Below are 18,825 nucleotides of genomic sequence, written 5' to 3'. Positions count from 1 at the left end.
GGGAAAACTTTGCTTCTGGATTTTGGGTGTTCTTTTTGGGATGATATTTTGGTGTTGCATGTTCTCTTGAACACATATTCTTTACCCCAAGTATTTCTGTGTAATGTGGTAGAAGAAATACTTGCCAGAAATCACCTCTCCTGATATTTTTAGTGTAAAAGTGTCCCCCAAGGTTTACAAGATCTGCAATATTGTTGATTCTAACAAGCATGGATCTTTCCTTCATTTTAGCACTGTGCATTATGTGCCAGTAATTTGCAGTTTATCCTTTGTTTCTAGCTAGGTGAGCCGGGAAATTTAGTACTTTGTCTATGTGTTTATCTTCAGAATGTCCCAAATAGCCCTGGGAAAAACGTCATGCAGCTCAATGGGGACTTTCAACTTACGATTTTCTTTGTTTTAGGCTCCATAAAAATACAGACTCACCAGTTCCTGCTTTGATGTGACATGTGACTCCCCAGAATACACCTTGCTTCTGTAGACCAGCTCCAACAGGATTCCATGGTAGCTGGGATGTTAGGGCTCAGGTAAGTAACCTTCCTTTTTTTTTTTTTAGTATATGTCCTGGTTTGGCCATCTGTTTTTAAAAAAAAAAAAGGAAAAAAAAGATATACAACTCTTGGATAGTATAAAAGTACCCCAAAGATTAAAGACATAACTGTGCCAAACTGTGCCATATAATAAAAAAAAGTCACTTCCCTGAGCCCTGAAAGGTCAGTTTGGGTAGAGTTACTTGGCAACTACAGCGTGATCTGGGGGCGGGAGTCAGATTAGAGCCGGAACTGGTGATCTGCAACTTCAGTTCACCTTGAAGCAGGTCATCTGAGCTGAGAGCACTTGTCCTGAGCTCTTCACCTGTGCTGCTGCTGTTGCCTAGCGGTCTTCAGCATGCTTCTCTGTTTGCTTTGGTTTTGGGTAAATGTCTTACTGGTCAATGTTAGTGAGTTGTGGTAATGCATTTTCAGACATGGGAACTGGTGTATGGTTCCATAGAAGGACGCCCTCCTAAAAGCTGTCACAGAACAGCAGAGCCCATGGCTAGTAGCATGTGCTTCCTGCACTTTTCCCTTGGAAACTAAGGAAAACACCCAGACACACATCTGGCTCTTGGGACTCTAGAGTAGGATGAGTGCTTTTTGAAAGAAAGGCTGGGACCAAGACACGTGTTTTATCAGCTGCACTTTGGACTACTTTGGTACCATTGTGTGGATTGTAGTTTTGTAGAAATTAGTTGTTCCTTAATTTCTCAACTATCGGACTCAACATCTCAAGCTTTTTCTTTTTTGATCAGTGGTCACTCCACATTTGATATTTTGACACCTGGATTTCAAAAATTCTATGTGGTAAAACAGAATGTTTCAATTGAATTTTTCCATTTCTTTGCCTACAAAAAATGAGTTTTCACATATGCTGCATTATGATTCCAGCTGAGACCCCAAGTAGCACTTTGTTGTGTTTCTCTAGTGATTTCTGACATGTTGGTATAAAAGCTGTTGTAGATATCCATTACAAATAGCCATTTAGGTATTATATGAGGGGTTTGGGTGGTGGAGAACAGTGGGTATGGAAGGAAGTAAAGAGCATCATTCTGCCTCCAAGTCCCAAATTTGGTTCCACTCCTGATCTATAATTCAAATTGTCATTCCCCTTTACTGCTGCAGGGTGTGTTTTGGACCTGGCTGACAGGATTTTCTTTGTAATCCACGTATTTATGCTGGTGGGAGTTGTATGGCTAGTACTTTGTGCATTGTCTAATAAATTGTGTGGACTAAATGTAAATATGGGCAGTGAATGGGCTTCTTCTGGTAGATGTTAGGCCTGGGGTGTGGTTTGTTTTTAACAGTCTTTTTCTCTGGTTTAAGAATGGATTTATAAAAGGCAGTGGTGACATATAAGTTTCTCCTAAGAAATGTAGAAAGGAAGAGATTTTTTAAAAAATATCTCTGATTCATTATGAATGAGAAAGACACGGCCATTTGAACTCAAAGGATAGAACTTGTCCTTGTTAGACAAAAAGTTTATATCTTATTATTTTCCTTTTTAAAGAAAGTATAAACTAATACATGCTATTATACAAAAAGCAAACCATCTAAAAGTTTATCAAGTAAAAAAAAAAAAAAAAGAAGTGCTCTCTTACTCGGCTCGTACTTCCCAGAGTAACCACTGTTAATAGCTTAATGTAGATCCTTCTTAATCTTCTAAGATTATACAAGTATGCATTTTTTGTATTTTTAGCAAATGGGATGGTATTATTACATACTTCACCTTATATATTTATCTCTGCCTCATTTCTTTTAAATATCAGTGTATTCTGGTGCCACCTTACAGTCATCCATTTCATTGTCCCTCTATTAGTTTTCCTAGCAGTTTGCTATTAAAAAATACTGTGATTGAACTTCCTCTTAAGTCACTCATTTTGAATAATGACTGCTAAGACTTGGAGTTGCTGGTGGGTACTGCCACATCACCTTCCCAATTGGCTATCTCAGCTCCCAAGGCAGTCTGAGAAAGTGCTATTTAAAAAATATTCTCCCAGAATTGGCTATCTATCTTTTAAATTAGTGCTCCTTGGATTATTACTGAGGCTGAACCTCAGTAATCATTGGCCATTCGTATCTGGTCTTTGTGAATTGCTTGTTCATATTCTGTTTTCATTATTCTATCAGGATATGTCTTTTTAAATTGATATGTAAGGATTTTTTATAGTCACTCTTAGGGTATTAATGATGTTAACTGTCAGCATGCAGATATTTTTCCTACTTTATCATGTGTCTTGATTCTGCTTTTCTTTCTGATGTACAAAATTTCTGTTTGATTTTTTTTTCTCTTATGCTCAGAAGTTCCTTTCCTACCCTAAGAACAGGTCAATATTAACTTGTATTTTCTTTCTTCCTAAAAAAAAAAAAGAAGAAGAAAAGAAAAGAAATAATGTTGTACTGGGCACAGTTCTGTCTATGATCCCAGTGGCTCAGGAGGCTGAAGCAGGAGGGTTGCAAGTTCAAAGCCAGCCTCAACAATTTAGCAAGGGCCTAAGCAATTTAGTGAGACTCTATCTCAAAATAAAAGGGCTGGGGATGTGACTCAGTAGGTAAGGCCCTCTACATTCAATCCCTGGTGCCAAAATGGTGATGATGATGATGATGATGATGATGGTGTAGTAGTACTGTATTCACACATACATATTTAATACATACAAAAGAATCATATAGGTATATTGTGCTGTGTTTGTCCCATTTTTTTAAAAAAATACATTTTTGTATTTAACTTTGGAATGAGATGTTGTCTAGAGCCTATTTAACCAGTTTTGTCTTAACCATTGGGTGTAACAGTCATTCACTCTTCACTTTTTTTAATCTTATTTTTTTGGTGGGGTTCTTTTTTTTTTTTTTTTTCTTTTTTGGAACTAGATATCAAACCCAGGACTTTGCAAATGCAAGGCAAGCACTTTGCTGCTGAACCCGACTTTGCTTTTTCAAATGTTGGCTTCTTTAGGTGAACAAAGTATCTCTTAAGCTTTGTTCTATTTTCTCTATATAATTGCTTTTTTTCTTTTTGAATTCCTTTCTTTGTGAGGCTTGAAGGCAGGCTTGTCAGGAGACAATGGGTCATTCGCCCACAAATTTTTGAGGTACCTGCTTCAAGCCAGGGGCATTACTAAACCTTGGATGTGGCACCTTCTTCTTGACTAGGGGCAGGTGTACACTGCTTGTTCCAAAGATTCAATATAATAGTAGATATTCACAAAAGTATATTTTCAATACACTGGGAAGAATCCACAGATGTGTGTGTGTGTGTGTGTGTGTGTGTGTGTGTGTGTGTGAAATTCTGACAAGTTAGAGCATAAAGGTAGGCTGTGACATAAGTGGTTTGTTTTCCAACTTGTGTAATTGCAGACTGATTTTTTGCTTAGAATGATGATGATGATGGTAACTTTTCTATTGGTAAAATATCTCCCTGCTACCCTGTTTCCAAACATTCATTCTCTTCATGGAGGCAGCCACCGTTACCATTTTCTTTAAAAATTGTGTGTGGGCTGGGGATATCTCAGTGGAAGAATATGTGCTTAGTATTTGTGAGGCCCTTCGTTCAATCCCCAGCACCAAAAACATGTGTGTATATGAATGTGTGTGTGTATGCACACATGTATTTAAATGTTTTGGTACTGGGGATTGAACTCGGGGGCACTCAACCACTGAGCCCCATCCCCAGCCATATTTTGTATTTTATTTAGAGATAGGGTCTCACTGAGTTGCTTAGCGCCTCACCATTGCTGAGGCTGGCTTTGAACCCGCAATCCTCCTGTCTCAGCCTCCCAAGCCACTGAGATTACAGGTGTGTGCCACTGCACCCAGCTGTATTTAATTTTTTAATATTTATTTTTTAATTGTATTGGACACAATACCTTTGTTTTATTTATTTTATTTTTATATGATGCTGAGGATCAAACCCAGGGCCTCACACATGCTAGACATGCGCTCTACCGCTGAGCCACAACCCCAGCCCTGTATTTAATTTTTATTGAGGTAATATATATGTATATAATTTCCATGTAATCATTTTAAGTGTTCATTTCAGCTGCATTAAGTGCATTCACATTGTTGTACAACCATCATCACTATCATCCCCAGAACTTTACTTTTCTTATAAAATTAAAATCCCATACCCATTAAATACTAACTCTTAATTTCTCCTCTCTTCCCCCAACCCTCTGGCAACTTCTTTTTTGTGTCTCTATAAATTTAATGATTCTAGGTAACTTACATTATTGTAAGTTTTTACATATGTGTTTGTTGATTATGTGCTTATGCACATAAACAAGGATGTGTGGGAATGCACTCTTATGCAAACTATAAAATATTGTATGTATTTGCAAATTTTGCTCTTTTTTGCTAGTGTATCTTGGAGATTGTTTGGAGTCAATTCATATAGAGCCATGTCATTCTTTTTAACTTTAGGGTTTGAATAGTTTATTATATGGGTTGTATTATAATTTATTTAACCAGTTTTCTATTGATGGGTATTTGTGTTTCTAAATTTTAAAATTTCATTAATGCTGTAGTGAACCATCTTACATATACCATTTTGCTCACAGGCAAGTGTATCTATAAGAGAACTTGCTAAAACTGTTAGGGAAAGTGGAACTTGCTGAGTCAAAGGGTATATGCATTTTAAACTTTAATAAATACTGCTAGGGCTGGGGATGTGGCTCAAGCAGTAGCGCGCTTGCCTGGCATGTTTGCGGCCCGGGTTCGATCCTCAGCACCACATACAAACAAAGATGTTGTGTCTGCCGAAAACTAGAAAATAAATATTAAAAAATTCTCTCTCTCTCTCTAACTCACTCTCTAAATAAATAAATAAATACTGTTAAACCAAGGGTAGCCTTTTAATTGCAGACTTTAAAAAAAATCTTAATTTTTTAGTTGTAGTTGGACACAATACCTTTATTTTACTTATTTATTTTTATGTGGTGCTGAGGATCAAACCCAGGGCCTCACATGTGCTAGGTGAGCGCTCTACTGCTGAGCCACAACCCCGGCCTTAATTGTAGACTTTTAATAAAAAACTGCTTATAAGAAGATAAACATACAAATTTATGACTATAGTGTTATTTGTAGAGATTAGAGAGCTGATAATTAGGCTTAGGAAGAAGTGGTTTTCAGTAGTTAGCACTAGAAAACCAAACTTTGGAAGTTTCTTTTTCATCAAATGTGACCTTGTATGAGCAGGGGATTTGAGGCAAGACTTTTTTTTTCACTTGACAAGAGAAATTTCAGCTAGATGTTTGTGAATCTTGAAGAAAATGGAGCATTTTTATGTTGGGGCCATTCTAAGTTGTAGCTCTGTGTGACTCCAGATTCCTTCAGCTGCTGGGCTTCTTCCTCCTTCCTATCACAGTTTGTATAAAGAGTATCCTAAAAGTATTCAGGGCCAGATCACTGTTGCTTCATTTCTCTATAACTGATGTCTTTTTCTTTTTGTGGTGCGGGGGGTTGAACCCAGGGTTGCATAACCACTGAGCCACATCCCCAGCCCTTTTTTATACTTTATATTTAGAGACAAGGTCTCACCAAGTTGCTTAGGGCCTCACTAAGTTGCTGATGCTGACTTTGAACTTGCAGTCTTCCTGCCTCAGCCTCCCAAGCTACTGGGATTACAGGCAAGCACCACCACACCCAGCAACTGTTGTACTCTTTATATTAGCAATCCTGTACTAGTTGTCAGCTACTGTGCTAGCTCCTGGGGACTATCTCTAACCCAGAAATCTGGCCTAATGGGAGGGAGGTACAGACAAGCAAATGGTCTGTACAGTGGGCCAACCTCTGTGATGAAGGCCAGTGCTACTGAGAAAGCACATTAACATTAGAAGGGATCTCACCTAGACTTGGGGAATGGGGCCAGGGAAGAGACTTCGTTGAAAAAATGAGACCTGAGACCAAACAATAAGAAACTGTCAGCTAGATCCAGGAGAAAGCATTAGTGGGGAGAGAAGTTTTGTAGAAAGATCAACTTATATAGAGGCTCACACAGGAGAGTATCTGTGGAGCTGGATTAAAGTAGTTCAGAATGTGGAGGTGAGGTAGGAGCAGCAAGCTGGGCCATGTAGAGAGGAGCATTTGTGTTTTTAGAGAGTAGTCCACAAATGTTCAGGCACTGATATACTAGGTATGCCAAGTAGGCTTCACTTTCCTTCCACACTAGATCACACTCTGAGACGTTCCCTTTGCCCCAGAAGGCAGTGACACACTCTGCCCAAATATCCTGTTCGCTTTCCATCCTGCACTCTTCTAGAAGCCATCTGCCCTTAGCAAACTTCTGTCACCTTCCCACCTTATCCATTGGACACCCATTGGACACTCCAGGTATCTTCACAGAACCTTCCATCCTTCCACTTCTGCTCCAGGAGGATGGGGCTTCCCCTTCTCCAACACAGTTTGTTCTCTAATGCTTGATAGTGTCAGGCTGTGAGGAGAATAGGAGTCATCTGTGGTACTAAATGCATTGCTTAGTTTCCCTGATTTTTTTTTTTTGGTAATATTGGAGATTGAACCCAGTGAGAGTGGGGCTCTACCATTGAGCCACATCCCTGGCCCTTTTTATTTTCCATTTTGAGACAGGGTTTCACCAAGTTGCCTAGGCTGACCTCAAACCGGTCATCCTCCTGCCTCAGCCTCCTGGCAGCTAACAAGCATACATCACCACACTGGCCTTTTTCCCCCCCTGTAGTGCTGGGGATTGGACCCAGGGCCTTGAATATTCTAGGCAAGTACTGTACTGTGAGGTATGCCCTGAGTCCTTCTCAATTTTATTGTTTTTAAAAAGATTTTCATGGTAAAGGAACTGTGTGTGAGCAAGCTTACTCCTGTCTTGTCATGGACCAGATCTACCCTGATGAACTACTGTGGACAGCACCTCTGGAGCCTTCTCCCTGTTCCTCTGTGCTGCCTGGTCTTCCACCCTCCCTAGATCATTCCAAGGTCCTCCCCAGCCTCTATGCTCTGCTCATGTAGCTATTGATCTTCTTTCCACCCAGACTTAGGAAATGTTAGCAGTTTGCTATATTCATGTCAGCTTTCTTTTATGGAATTCAAAAATGACAACTCCAGCTAAATTGCATCCCATGGTTGCACTCACTGCCCTGCCTCCCTAAGTAGCTCATCCCCTAAAGGTGATTGGGATACTCTCCATGCAAGGTTTGTGTTGTACATGACAATATAGACTATTATTATAGAGTATTTCTCAAATTTACAGGATGATATTCTGTATGAAACATTCTGCAACTCTTTTCTTCTGATATTTGGCTTTTGAGACTAGTTGTGTTGCCCTGCGCAGAATTTGTTCCTTCATCTAACATGTCTCCTTGTGCTATGGAAACATTTTTACAACAGAAGCCCCATCCAGAGCCCCAAGGGAGAAGGGAGAAGGGAATTGTAGAGAAACAAGGAATGGCATTGGTTTATGTTTATGTTTATATCCTTTGGTCCTGTTAACCAAGAAGAACATATTTTATTTCTATGTTTGTGAAAGATTTCCACACACACACACACAAAAGGTGTTTATTTCTAGACTGATAGGGCAGAGCAAAGGTTTTATTTTTAGTTTTGAATAAAAGCAAAGCATGCATCTGAGATATGTCCATTTCCCTTGTCTTTATCTCCTTTGCAACATTCTACATTGCTGCTAAAACATGAACACTTTCCAGCATGAGCTTACTTTCTACGTGTGAATTGTTTTTGGAAAACATTAAAACATTTTGGTTTCTCTGGGGCTTCTAGTGGTACATAACTTTTTTCCTTGAAATCAAATTTCATTTATTAAAAAGAAATACATACAAATATACTAATGTTCTTTATTTGCCTAGTCAGCAGAGGTTGCTCAGCTGTGTTCAATTCTTGATAATCCTAACTTCTCATTAATTTGTACTAACGAAGTAGATGTCTTTTATATATAAATAAATTTAACATACCAAACTACTAGGGGAAAAAATATGTTGCTTAAGGTATGTAAGTTTGATATTACTTTTATAAAGTGTATTTAAAATTTTTCTACATAATTAGTAACTTATTTGTAAAAAACAAATTTCTGTGTTTCTGGTATTCGTGTTTTTGTAAACAGCAGAAAGTATTAATCCATATTAAGTACTAATTTGCTCTAATATTTTCAGCTGTTTTTGAAATTAGACTTGGCAATAAAATAGACAAATGTCTGCAGTTGTGACAGTTTGTCTTTTTGTTCTGTTTAACTCCAGGATAAATAATTGCAGTGATTTTTTTTTCTAGGTTTGGAAGATCTTGGTAATGATTAAAATAACTATGGAAAGTTGAAAGTATTTTTTAAGGTGGTATTACTATTTTTAAAAATGTTAATGTAGCTTGTAAGCAACTGTGTAAAATTTCTTAGTCATTCTTCCAGGTTAAGACAAATAAACAGAAACAATATTTATTTATTTATGTACTGAGGAGTGAACCCAGGGATGCTCTACATCTGAGTTACATCCTAGTCTTTTTAATTTTATTTTTGAGACAGGGTCTCACTGAATTTCTGAGGGTCTTGCTAAGTTGCTGAGACTGACCTCAAACTTGTCATTCTCCTGCCTCTGCCTCCTGGGTCACTGGGATTACAGGTGTGCACCACCGTGCCCACAAGCTCTTTATTTTTATTATACAAGTGAAACATTATTGTAGGAAACAAAGTGCATGTAGGCACAAAAACAAAAAAAGATCATAATCATTGATGATTATGCCCTACAATGAAAACTCTTTAAAGTTTATGTCTTTTAGGGCTGGGGAAGTAACACAGTGGTAGAGGGCACACCTAGTATGTGGGAGGTCCTGGGTTTGATTGATTCCCAGCAATGCAAAAATAATTATTTCTAGACCAAGGGTTTTGATTCTGGGAGTTTCAAATTCAGGGTTTGTGACCTTTGTTGGAAAAAAGACTCCATTTTTATTTTCACTGACAGTTATAGGCAACAAACCATGGTAGCATTAGGACTACCTATGGGCTGGGGATGTAGCTCAGTGGTAGAACATATGCTTAGCATGTACAAGGCCCAGGGTTTAATCCCCAGCATCAAGAAGAAAAAAAAAAAGGACATGTGACTGTCACCAATAGAGATCAAAGGTGCTTTTATATTATAGTTGTTACAGATATTTTGAAATAGCATATGTTGTCATTACTATTTCAAACTTTAACCCTAATAGCTACCCTAGATCTGGTTATTTAATAGTTTACTAAAGAAGCATATATTCTACCATTAATTCTTTTTTTTTTTTTAAATTTGAGACCGGGTGTTGCTAAGTTGTCCAAACTGGCCTTCACGTACAATCTTACCTCAACCTCTGAGTAGCTTGGATTAACAGGCATGCGCCACCACACCCAGCTGTAGCATTCTTAATTAATCATTAATCAGTTTCTAATCATTTTATTTTATGCATTTTAAAACTTTTTCTGAGGCAGGATCCAAAAGGCAAAAGAGTTCATGACAGAAAAAGTTTAAGAACACTTGTTCTGTACATTGTACTGTGCAATTACGAAACATCACTCAACTAGTGAGTTGCATGGGGGAAAGCACAGTTACAATAAAAGGAGACAAAGTGGCATGTAAAGTTTAGTTCATCTTAATTATACCCAACATTTATGAACACATATAGTGTTTTGCAAAGTATAACACAACTAAAACTGTATAAAAGACTACTTACTAGCACATAAATTGCTTGATGATTAATAGCCCCAAATTTATCCTTGGTGTTGGTATTTTAAATATTCTTCTGGTTTTCCTTATCTACCTGTGTACATGCACTTACCATTTTAGGTGAGTGGGATCATATAATATGTTCTCTGTAACTTTAATTCTTTCCTCAAGATTATGTTGTAGATATTTCTGCATGCTAGTAAAAATGTATTTCTGTAATAATTTTATCCCTAAACTGAAGATAACTTAATTGCATGCATAACATGAATTTGGTAGTTAAGTTTTCCAGGAAATACAGAAAGAGGAAAAGTAAAAGTCAATAAATCTGCCATCTATAGATAGATAATGTCTGGATAAAGTTTTTACACCATCATTTTTAATCACCACATTGTATGATTGTGCCTAAAGGGCATTTCTATTGTTTCTGCAATCATTGCTGAATGATATATGTCTGTGAGCCTATGGTTCCAATTCTGTTTACACCCAGACCTCTCTCTTGAGCTCCACATTTGATGGCCCCTTCAGCATCCACTGGAGTTGCTCACAGCCATCTTAAATTTAGTAAGTCCCAGACAGAGTTCTTGATTTTCCCCCCTTCAAACTTATTCCTCCTCTCTTCTCCATTTTAGTAAATAGCATCAACATCCTCCCAGTTACTTGATCCAAAATTCTAAGAGTCATACTTAATTCTGCTCTTTTCCTTCCTCATCCTTTAATCCAGTAACAAGTCCTGTGAGACCATCCTCTTCTCACCTTTTCTATTGCCAGGACTTCATTCAGTCCAAGCCACAAGCCACAAGCCACAAGTCACCTCTCAGATACAGCAGGACTTTGGATGATTTTGAACAGCTTCCTCACTGACATCCTTATGAGACATTACATGTTTCATAAATCTGTTTGTTATACTAATTCTAAATGATGGACTTGTTACACATATAGTATCTTTTTCATATGGCCAATAGAATTCAATTAGGTGCTGCTGAGTTCCATGCTAGCTCCATTTTGAAGGATATGCAGTACATGAAACTATCATATATTCATTCATTTCACAAGGGATTGAGGTATCTATAGTTACCCCAGGCATTGTCTTAGGCAAGGGATGGGGTGATTTAGACAGATTTGGTACCTTTCCTCCTGGAACTTGAGTTTGGTAGCAGAGAAAAACTTTATATAATTACACAGTATTTAAGTGCTTGGAAGGATAAGTTTGTGGCCAGAGCTCACTGTGATCCTGTATAATGGGGAACAGCTCATCCTTAGGAGGATTGAGGAAATCTCTAAAGTGGCAATGCCAAAGCTGGGAACCAAGGGTTGAGCAGAAATGAGAAAGATGCAGAGTGGAGGATGGCTTTTCATGTGGAAAAGAACATGTTAATTACTTGAAGTTAAATAGGATGGTTTAATTTATAGTACCTTGCCACATTGACATCATATTCTCATTATTCTGTAACTTTGGGTGGTGTTTCTTGTTCTATCAGCTTTAGTTCATAGGTCAATACCTCTCAGTGTAAGGTGAGGATGTTAATGACCCAACTTTCCCTGTGACTTTCCTTCCCCAACTTCTACCTTCTAAAAGCTATACTGCACCATATCCATTTTAAAATTTTTAACATTTGTGTTTTGCTCTGCAGCCACAGCCAAAGTTAATTCTGAAGTTAAAAATAAGTCACCATCATTTACATTATCACAGGTATGTGAATATTGTTCATGACAAGGCCAAGTAATGAATGCTAGGATTGCCTTTCCTTCTTTATAGGTCTGGACCACTCAGAGGAGAACGACCAATCAAGGTCAAATGGATTCTCTTTTCTTAGACCCATCCTTGCCAGGATTTAATCTGCTTCATATTCGAACCTTGGCTTTCTTACATAGCTTTTTTGTTTTTCCCACCATTTCTTTTTTCTTTTTTTTTTTTAAGAGAGAGAGAATCTTTTAATTTTTTTTTTTTTTTTTTTTTTTTTTTTTTTTTTTAGTTCTCGGCAGACACAACATCTTTCTTTGTATGTGGTGCTGAGGATCGAACCCAGGCAGCACGCATGCCAGACAAGCGCGCTACCGCTTGAGCCACATCCCCAGCCCCTTCACACCATTTCTGATTGTTGTCTCCTTACTTTAATATTCTTTGATCTTGTTGTAAAATCCTCTTAGTCATGCTGTTTATTTCCTATGATTCTGCTCCCCACCAAAGGCATTCCTCTCAGAATTCTCTGTTCTCTTCCTACAGTCTGAAGTATTTGCTCTTTAGGGTTGCACACACCTGCCTCCTGGATCTTACCTTCATTGTACTCTCAGGTTGTAGCCCCTGTGTCCCAGAACCTATATCATTTTATTTGATTTACTCCCTTGTTTTCTGGCATACATTCTTAAATAACTTATTAAGATAGGATGCTTGAGGAGTAAACTGTAGTAGACACTTTTGTAATTTATCCCATATCCATTCCCTGTTTACCCATTCCTAATGGATCCCTGATATTATTCACCTTTGCCTTATTCCCAACTTCATAAAGCACTCCTGAAGTCATTATATTGAATTCCCTTGAGAGTAATTATTCATCAAGGCTGGACATATAATCTAAATTGGTCCATTCAGACTAAAGGGAAGAGCTTCAATGGAACATTTAGGAAGGACCTTTCTCATTTTCTCACTGGAACAAATAACATGCTGCTGGTAGTTAGTTCTTCATAACCTCAGACTGAGGGACCAACTTTGAAGAAAATGTTTACTTGCTAAGGATGGTGGAGCAGAGAGTCAACAGGAAGAACCTGAGTATTGCTCCCATTGTTTAGCTACTGATTGTGCTGAGGCTGGCCTATCTCTAAACTAGCAGTTTTGTGAGAGAGTAAAATTTCTTTTTTTTTTTTTTTTTTTTAAACATAAATGCTAGATCAAGGTACATTTTAAGGTTTTTTTTTTTTTTTTAAGAGAGAGTGAAAGAGGAGAGAGAGAGAGAGAATTTTTTAATATTTATTATTTTTTAGTTCTCGGCGGACACAACATCTTTGTTGGTATGTGGTGCTGAGGATCGAACCCGGGCCGCACGCATGCCAGGCGAGCGCGCTACCGCTTGAGCCACATCCCCAGCCCCCAAGAGAGTAAAATTTCTTATTGTATAAGCCAGTTTGAGTCAGCTTTTCTGTTACTTGCAGCCAAAAACCTCATAGTAGATAGGTCTTCTGAGTCATTTCATATCAAAAATACAATACGTTTATTTATTTATTTGTATGTGGGTGCTGAGAATTGAGCCCCTTACACTTGATGGGTTGAGTATAGAATTCCAAGACAAAAATCATCCCCTTCTATCTTTGGAAACATTTTCCCTTTTTTCTTTCTAGCATACACAGATATGAATAAAACAAATGCTTGATGCCACTCTGATTATGGTTCTTTTGTAGATGGGCCTTCATTTCCCTTTACTTCCCTAATTTTTTTTTTTTTTTTTTTTTTGGCAGTACTGGGGATTGAACCCAGGGGGATCTAACACTGAACTGCATCCCCAGTCCTTTTGTTATATTTTATTTTGAGGCAGGATCTCACTAAATTGCCCAGGCTGGCATTGAACTTGGAATCCTCCTGCCTGAACCTCCCAAGTTGCTGGGATTACAGGAGTACCCATCATATGCTGCTTCTCTTTTTCTTTGGTGCCCTGTAATTTCATGAGGGTATATCTAGAATTGTCTTTTTCATTCATCATTGTGGGGTCATTCAATGAGAACACTTTGTCTATTTTCAGCTTTTTTTAATATTTATTTTTTAGTTGTAGGTGGACACAATACGTTTATTTTATTTGTTTATATGTGGTGCTGAGAATTGAACCCAGGGCCTCACACGTGCACGGCGAGCGCTCTACCTCTGAGCCACAACCCCAGCCCTATTTTCAGCTTTTTTTTTTAAACTCCATTCTTTCATTTTAAATTTTGGACCATATATATTTATCTTCTGTCTCAATCATCATGTCATATTTTCCTTTGTTTCTTTGCTCAGAATTTTGGGTGATCTCTTTATCTTCTGTCCCTCTATAAAATTCTTTTTTTTTAAGAGAGAGTGAGAGAGGAGAGAGAGAGAGAGAGAGAGAGAGAGAGAGAGAATTTTTTTAATATATTTTTTTTAGTTCTTGGCGGACACAACATCTTTGTTGGTATGTGGTGCTGAGGATCGAACCCGGGCCGCACACATCCCAGGCGAGCGCGCTACTGCTTGAGCCACATTCTCAGCCCTATAAAATTCTTTATTTCAGACAAGCTAGTTTTCTAACTTACTCTGAAGTCTGTATGCCTGCTATGTAGATTTGACAGTTAACATTCGCATATTTGTCTGGTCTGTATAGATAGGTATGTTTTTATCAGACACCCACTCCAAATTCAAATTCCCCCCAAATGTCTCTCATAGCCATTTTTTGGGAGGTACTACTACAAAGCAATGTGGTTTATGTATTGCTTTGAGTATGCCTCCTTTGTGTCTTTTACCAAGAACAACCTTCCCACCTCACTTGTGGAATTGACTTTTTAAAAATTTATTCTTTATATATATATATATATATATATATATATATATGACAGTAGAGTGTATTTTGACATATCATGCATACATGGAGTATAACTTATTCTAATTTGGATCCCATTCTTTATATATATATATATATAGAGAGAGAGAGAGAGAGAGAGAGACAGTAGAGTGTATTTTGACATATCATGCATACACGGAGTATAACTTATTCTAATTTGGTTGTACATGATGTGGAGTTTCACTGTGATGTATTTATATATGAACATAGGGAAGTTATGTCCAATGCATTCTACTGTCTTTCCTACCCCCACTCCCCCTCCCTTCCCTTCATTCCTCTTTGTCTAATCCAATGAACTTTTATTCTTCACTCCCCGTTATTGTGTGTTAGCATCCACATATCAGAGAGAGCATTCAGCCTTTGGTTGTTTGGGACTGGTTTATTTCACTTAGCATGATAATCTCAAGTTCCACCCATTTACTGGCAAATGGCATAATTTCATTCTTCTTTATGGATGAGTAATATTACATTGTGTATATTCACCACATTTTATTTATCCATTTATCTGTTGAAGGGCACAGGTTGGTTTCACATCTTTGCTGTTGTGAATTGAGCTACTATAACATTGATATGGCTGTGTCACCTTATTATGCTGATTTTAAGTCCTTTTGGTATATACCAAGGAGTGGGATAACTGGGTCAAATGGTGGTTTCATTCCAAGTTTTCTGAGGAATCTCCATACTGCTTTCCAGAGTGGTTGCACCAATTTGAAATCCCACCAGCAGTGTATGAATGAACCCTTTTCCCTACATCTTCACCAATATTTATTGTTATTTGTGTTCTTTATAATTGCCATTCTGACTAGAGTGTGATGGAATCTCAGTGTAATTTTAATTTGCATTTCTCTAATTTCTAGAGATGTTCTTCTGTAAAGATGTTCAGTTCCTTTGCCTATTTATTGATTGGGTTATTTATTTTTGTGGTGCTAAGTTTTTTGAGTTCTTTGTATATCCTGGGGATTAATGCTCTATCGGAGATACAGGTAGCAAAGATTTTCTCCCATTCTGTAGGCTCTCTCTTTAGGCTCTTGATTGTTTGCTTTGAAGAAGCTTTTTAGTTTAACACCATCCCATTTATTGATTCTTGATTTTATTTCTTGCACTTCAGGAGTCTTGTTGAAGAAGTCAGTTCCTAAGCCTACATGATGGAGTGTTTGGCCTACATTTTGTTCTAATAAGCACAAGGTCTCTCTGGTCTAATGCCTAGGTCCTTGGTCCACTTTGAGTTGAGTTTTGTACAGGGTGAGAGAAAGGGGTCTAATTTCATTTTTCTGCATATGGATTTTTAGTTTTCTACCACCATTTGTTGAAGAGGCTATCTTTTCTCCAATGTATATTTACGGTGCCTTTGTCTAGTGTGAGATAACTGTATTTATGTAGGTTTGTCTCTATGTCTTCTATTCTATTGGTGTTCATTTCTGTTTTGGTGCCATATTTGTTACTATTGCTCTGTAGTATAATTTAAGGTCTGGTATAGTGATGCCACCTGCTTCACTCTTCCTCCTAAGGATTGCTTGAGCTATTCTGGGTCTTTTATTTTTCCAGATGAATTTCATGATTGCTTTTTCTATTTCTATGAGGAATGTCAATGGGATTTTGATTGGAATTGCATTAAATCTGTATAGTGCTTTTGGTAGTATGGCCATTTTGACTATTCTGCCTATTCAAGAGCAAGGTAGATCTTTCCATCTTCTAAGGTCTTCTTCGAATTCATTAGTGTTCTGTAGTTTGGAATTGACTTTTTTGAAACAGTTGGCCCAGTTGTCCTTTAGAAGGCCCATATTATAAATGGGGTTAGATGTCTCTCATGATGTAATTTAAATCATTTATTCCTTATGTTAATTGTGAATGAGAAGTCAGGCCCACAGGCTTGTTTAGGTTAAACATTTTGGCCCAGACCCAGAATATTGCACAGGCAGCACTGTTGTACTTCATCCTGTATCAGATCAGGAGGGACCTGATGGCTGGTTATCCTGTGGTTCATGATGCTGTGTTTTACCAGTTGGTTAAAAAGAAGGTGACTGCCAAATCTTTCCATTCTAAGTGTTGATTTTTCCTGTTGTAATTGGTAAATCTGTGATGTGATAGTTTGGCTGTCTACAAATATGCTATTGCCCAACAACTATTTCACTTAATGATTTTAGCATTCATTAATAATCCCTGCCTGAATCCATTATTTCATTAGAGGTTTTCTTTTCTCTTTTTTAATAAAGGGAAGTGTTTTATTTATTTATTTAGTAACTGGGGATTGAACCTTGGGGTGCTTTACCACTGAGCTCCATCCCTATCCCTTTTTATTTTTTTTAATTTTGAGACAGGGTGTCACTAAGTTGTTTAAATTGCCAAAACTGTCTTCAAATTTTCGATCACCCTATCTCAGCCTCCTGAGTCACTGGGATTATAGGTATGTAGCTTTTTCTAGTTCTGTCATTTCTCTATTGGCATTCTTATGTAAAGACTTTCCGCAGTTGGGCCTAATGGCACATGCCTATATTCCCAGCTACTTGAGAGACTAAGGCAGGATGGCAAGTTCAAGGCCAGCCTGTGCAATTTAGCAACACCCTGCATCAAAATGAAAAATTGAAAAAGAGCTGAGGATGTAGCTCAGTGGTAGATTACTTGCCTAGCATGTGCAACTACTCAGTTCAACCTCCAATAACACAAAAAGATAAAAATTAAAAATTTTATTATCAAGTAAGGAAGAACTGTATTTTTTCCCTACAAAGAGTATAGATGTTTAATCTTTGCCTTTAATTTCTAAGTTAATTACTAGATTTTAGAATGCATTAAGTGTAAAAATCACCTCAAAAGGTAACAGAATATTGTTCTTATGTTTTTTCTCTCAAGTTAGTGTTGACTTATGGAGTTTTGGTTATGAAATATTTTAGAATTCAGATACATTCATTCTTTTGTGATCAAGTTATTTCAAACTTGGTCAGTAAGAGTCCCTTCATGATGCTACTGGTGTTTTCTTAGCATATTCTCATTGAGCCTTCTTGGCACAAAATATTCTATCCCAATGTGTGTGCTTCCTTTGCCAGAACTGATTCCAAAGAACTCTGATTCCCTTTAGTGGGAAATAGTATTTATAACCCAAGATATGGATTCTTATGGGGTGGCATCACTTCTAGGACCTCTTAGTGGACAGAGCTAGAAAATATTTTAAACTTTTTAAGAGTCACAAATACATGGCGATATTTTCAAAGACAATTTAACATTACTGGGTTCTTTAACTTTTATCTTTACATTCTTGATTGGAGGGGTACTAGGGATTGAACTCGGGGGCACTCGACCACTGAGCCCCATCCCCAGCCCTATTTTGTATTTTATTTAGAGACAGGGTCTCACTGAGTAGCTTAGTGCCTTGCAGTTGTTGAGGCTGGCTTTGAATTTGCGATCCTCATGCCTCAGCCTCCCAAAGCCACTGGGATTACAGGGGTGCACCACTGTGCCCAAAACATATTTTTTTTTAAAAACATATCTTTTCTTACACTAAAAATGTTGATTCCTAATACTATTAACATGGTTACTTATTTGCTTTATTTTGTAATGATTATAAAATAAACCAAAATTATAACAATATTGAGAGTAAAAATGTTGAAGTTTAAGATTGCTGTCACTAGGGAATAGCTTATTAAGGATGTAAAATCAAGAGTACTAGGTCCAAAAGTCACTGGAAGATTTGCTTTTTTGGTAGTGATGAGGTAACTCATTTTGGATTATCCCTTTGACAGGCAGTTTAAAACTCTGGATAAAAATTTTAAAAAACCAGCAACTTAAAGGCATTAGAAAGTGATTAAAGGCACACAAAAAGTAGGATAAAGTTTATAGTTGGAAGAAGGGAACTGCATTGGGCAAATTTCCTTATTGTGATTTTTTTACCAGACACATGTCCAGTCAGTGCTGCAAGGAGGATAAGACTTAGAAATCTTCAGTTTTAGGGTTGAGAAATCAGAGAGTAGATTTCGGAACAACTACAGCAAGCTAGAAATTGAGGTGGGGTAGAATCCTGGAAAGCATTATCTGACACTGGCAAAGGGCCCAAGTTCTTCATATAGACTCTGTTGA

General features: G+C 37.5%; 1 protein-coding gene across 2 annotated transcripts in view; it reads left to right on the top strand.

The window, feature by feature from the left end:
- MECP2 (methyl-CpG binding protein 2) overlaps window positions 1-18,825 on the top strand; it is a 76,761-nt gene that overhangs the window by 4,624 nt on the left and 53,312 nt on the right. The window contains exon 2 of one of the 2 annotated variants that reach the window (XM_081277890.1): window positions 404-527. The exons of the other annotated variant lie outside the window; for it this stretch is intronic. Coding sequence (XP_081134016.1) covers window positions 502-527 — 26 coding nt within the window. The 5' untranslated portion in view covers window positions 404-501. The remainder of the gene's footprint in view (window positions 1-403; window positions 528-18,825) is intronic. 2 annotated transcript variants of the gene reach the window in all.

This window comes from Spermophilus citellus (assembly GCF_964194105.1).
Source record: "Spermophilus citellus genome assembly, chromosome: X".
NCBI classification, from domain to species: domain Eukaryota; kingdom Metazoa; phylum Chordata; class Mammalia; order Rodentia; family Sciuridae; genus Spermophilus; species Spermophilus citellus.
The sequence above is the reverse complement of the archived record's forward strand: the minus strand, read 5'-3'. Positions and strand labels throughout refer to the sequence as shown.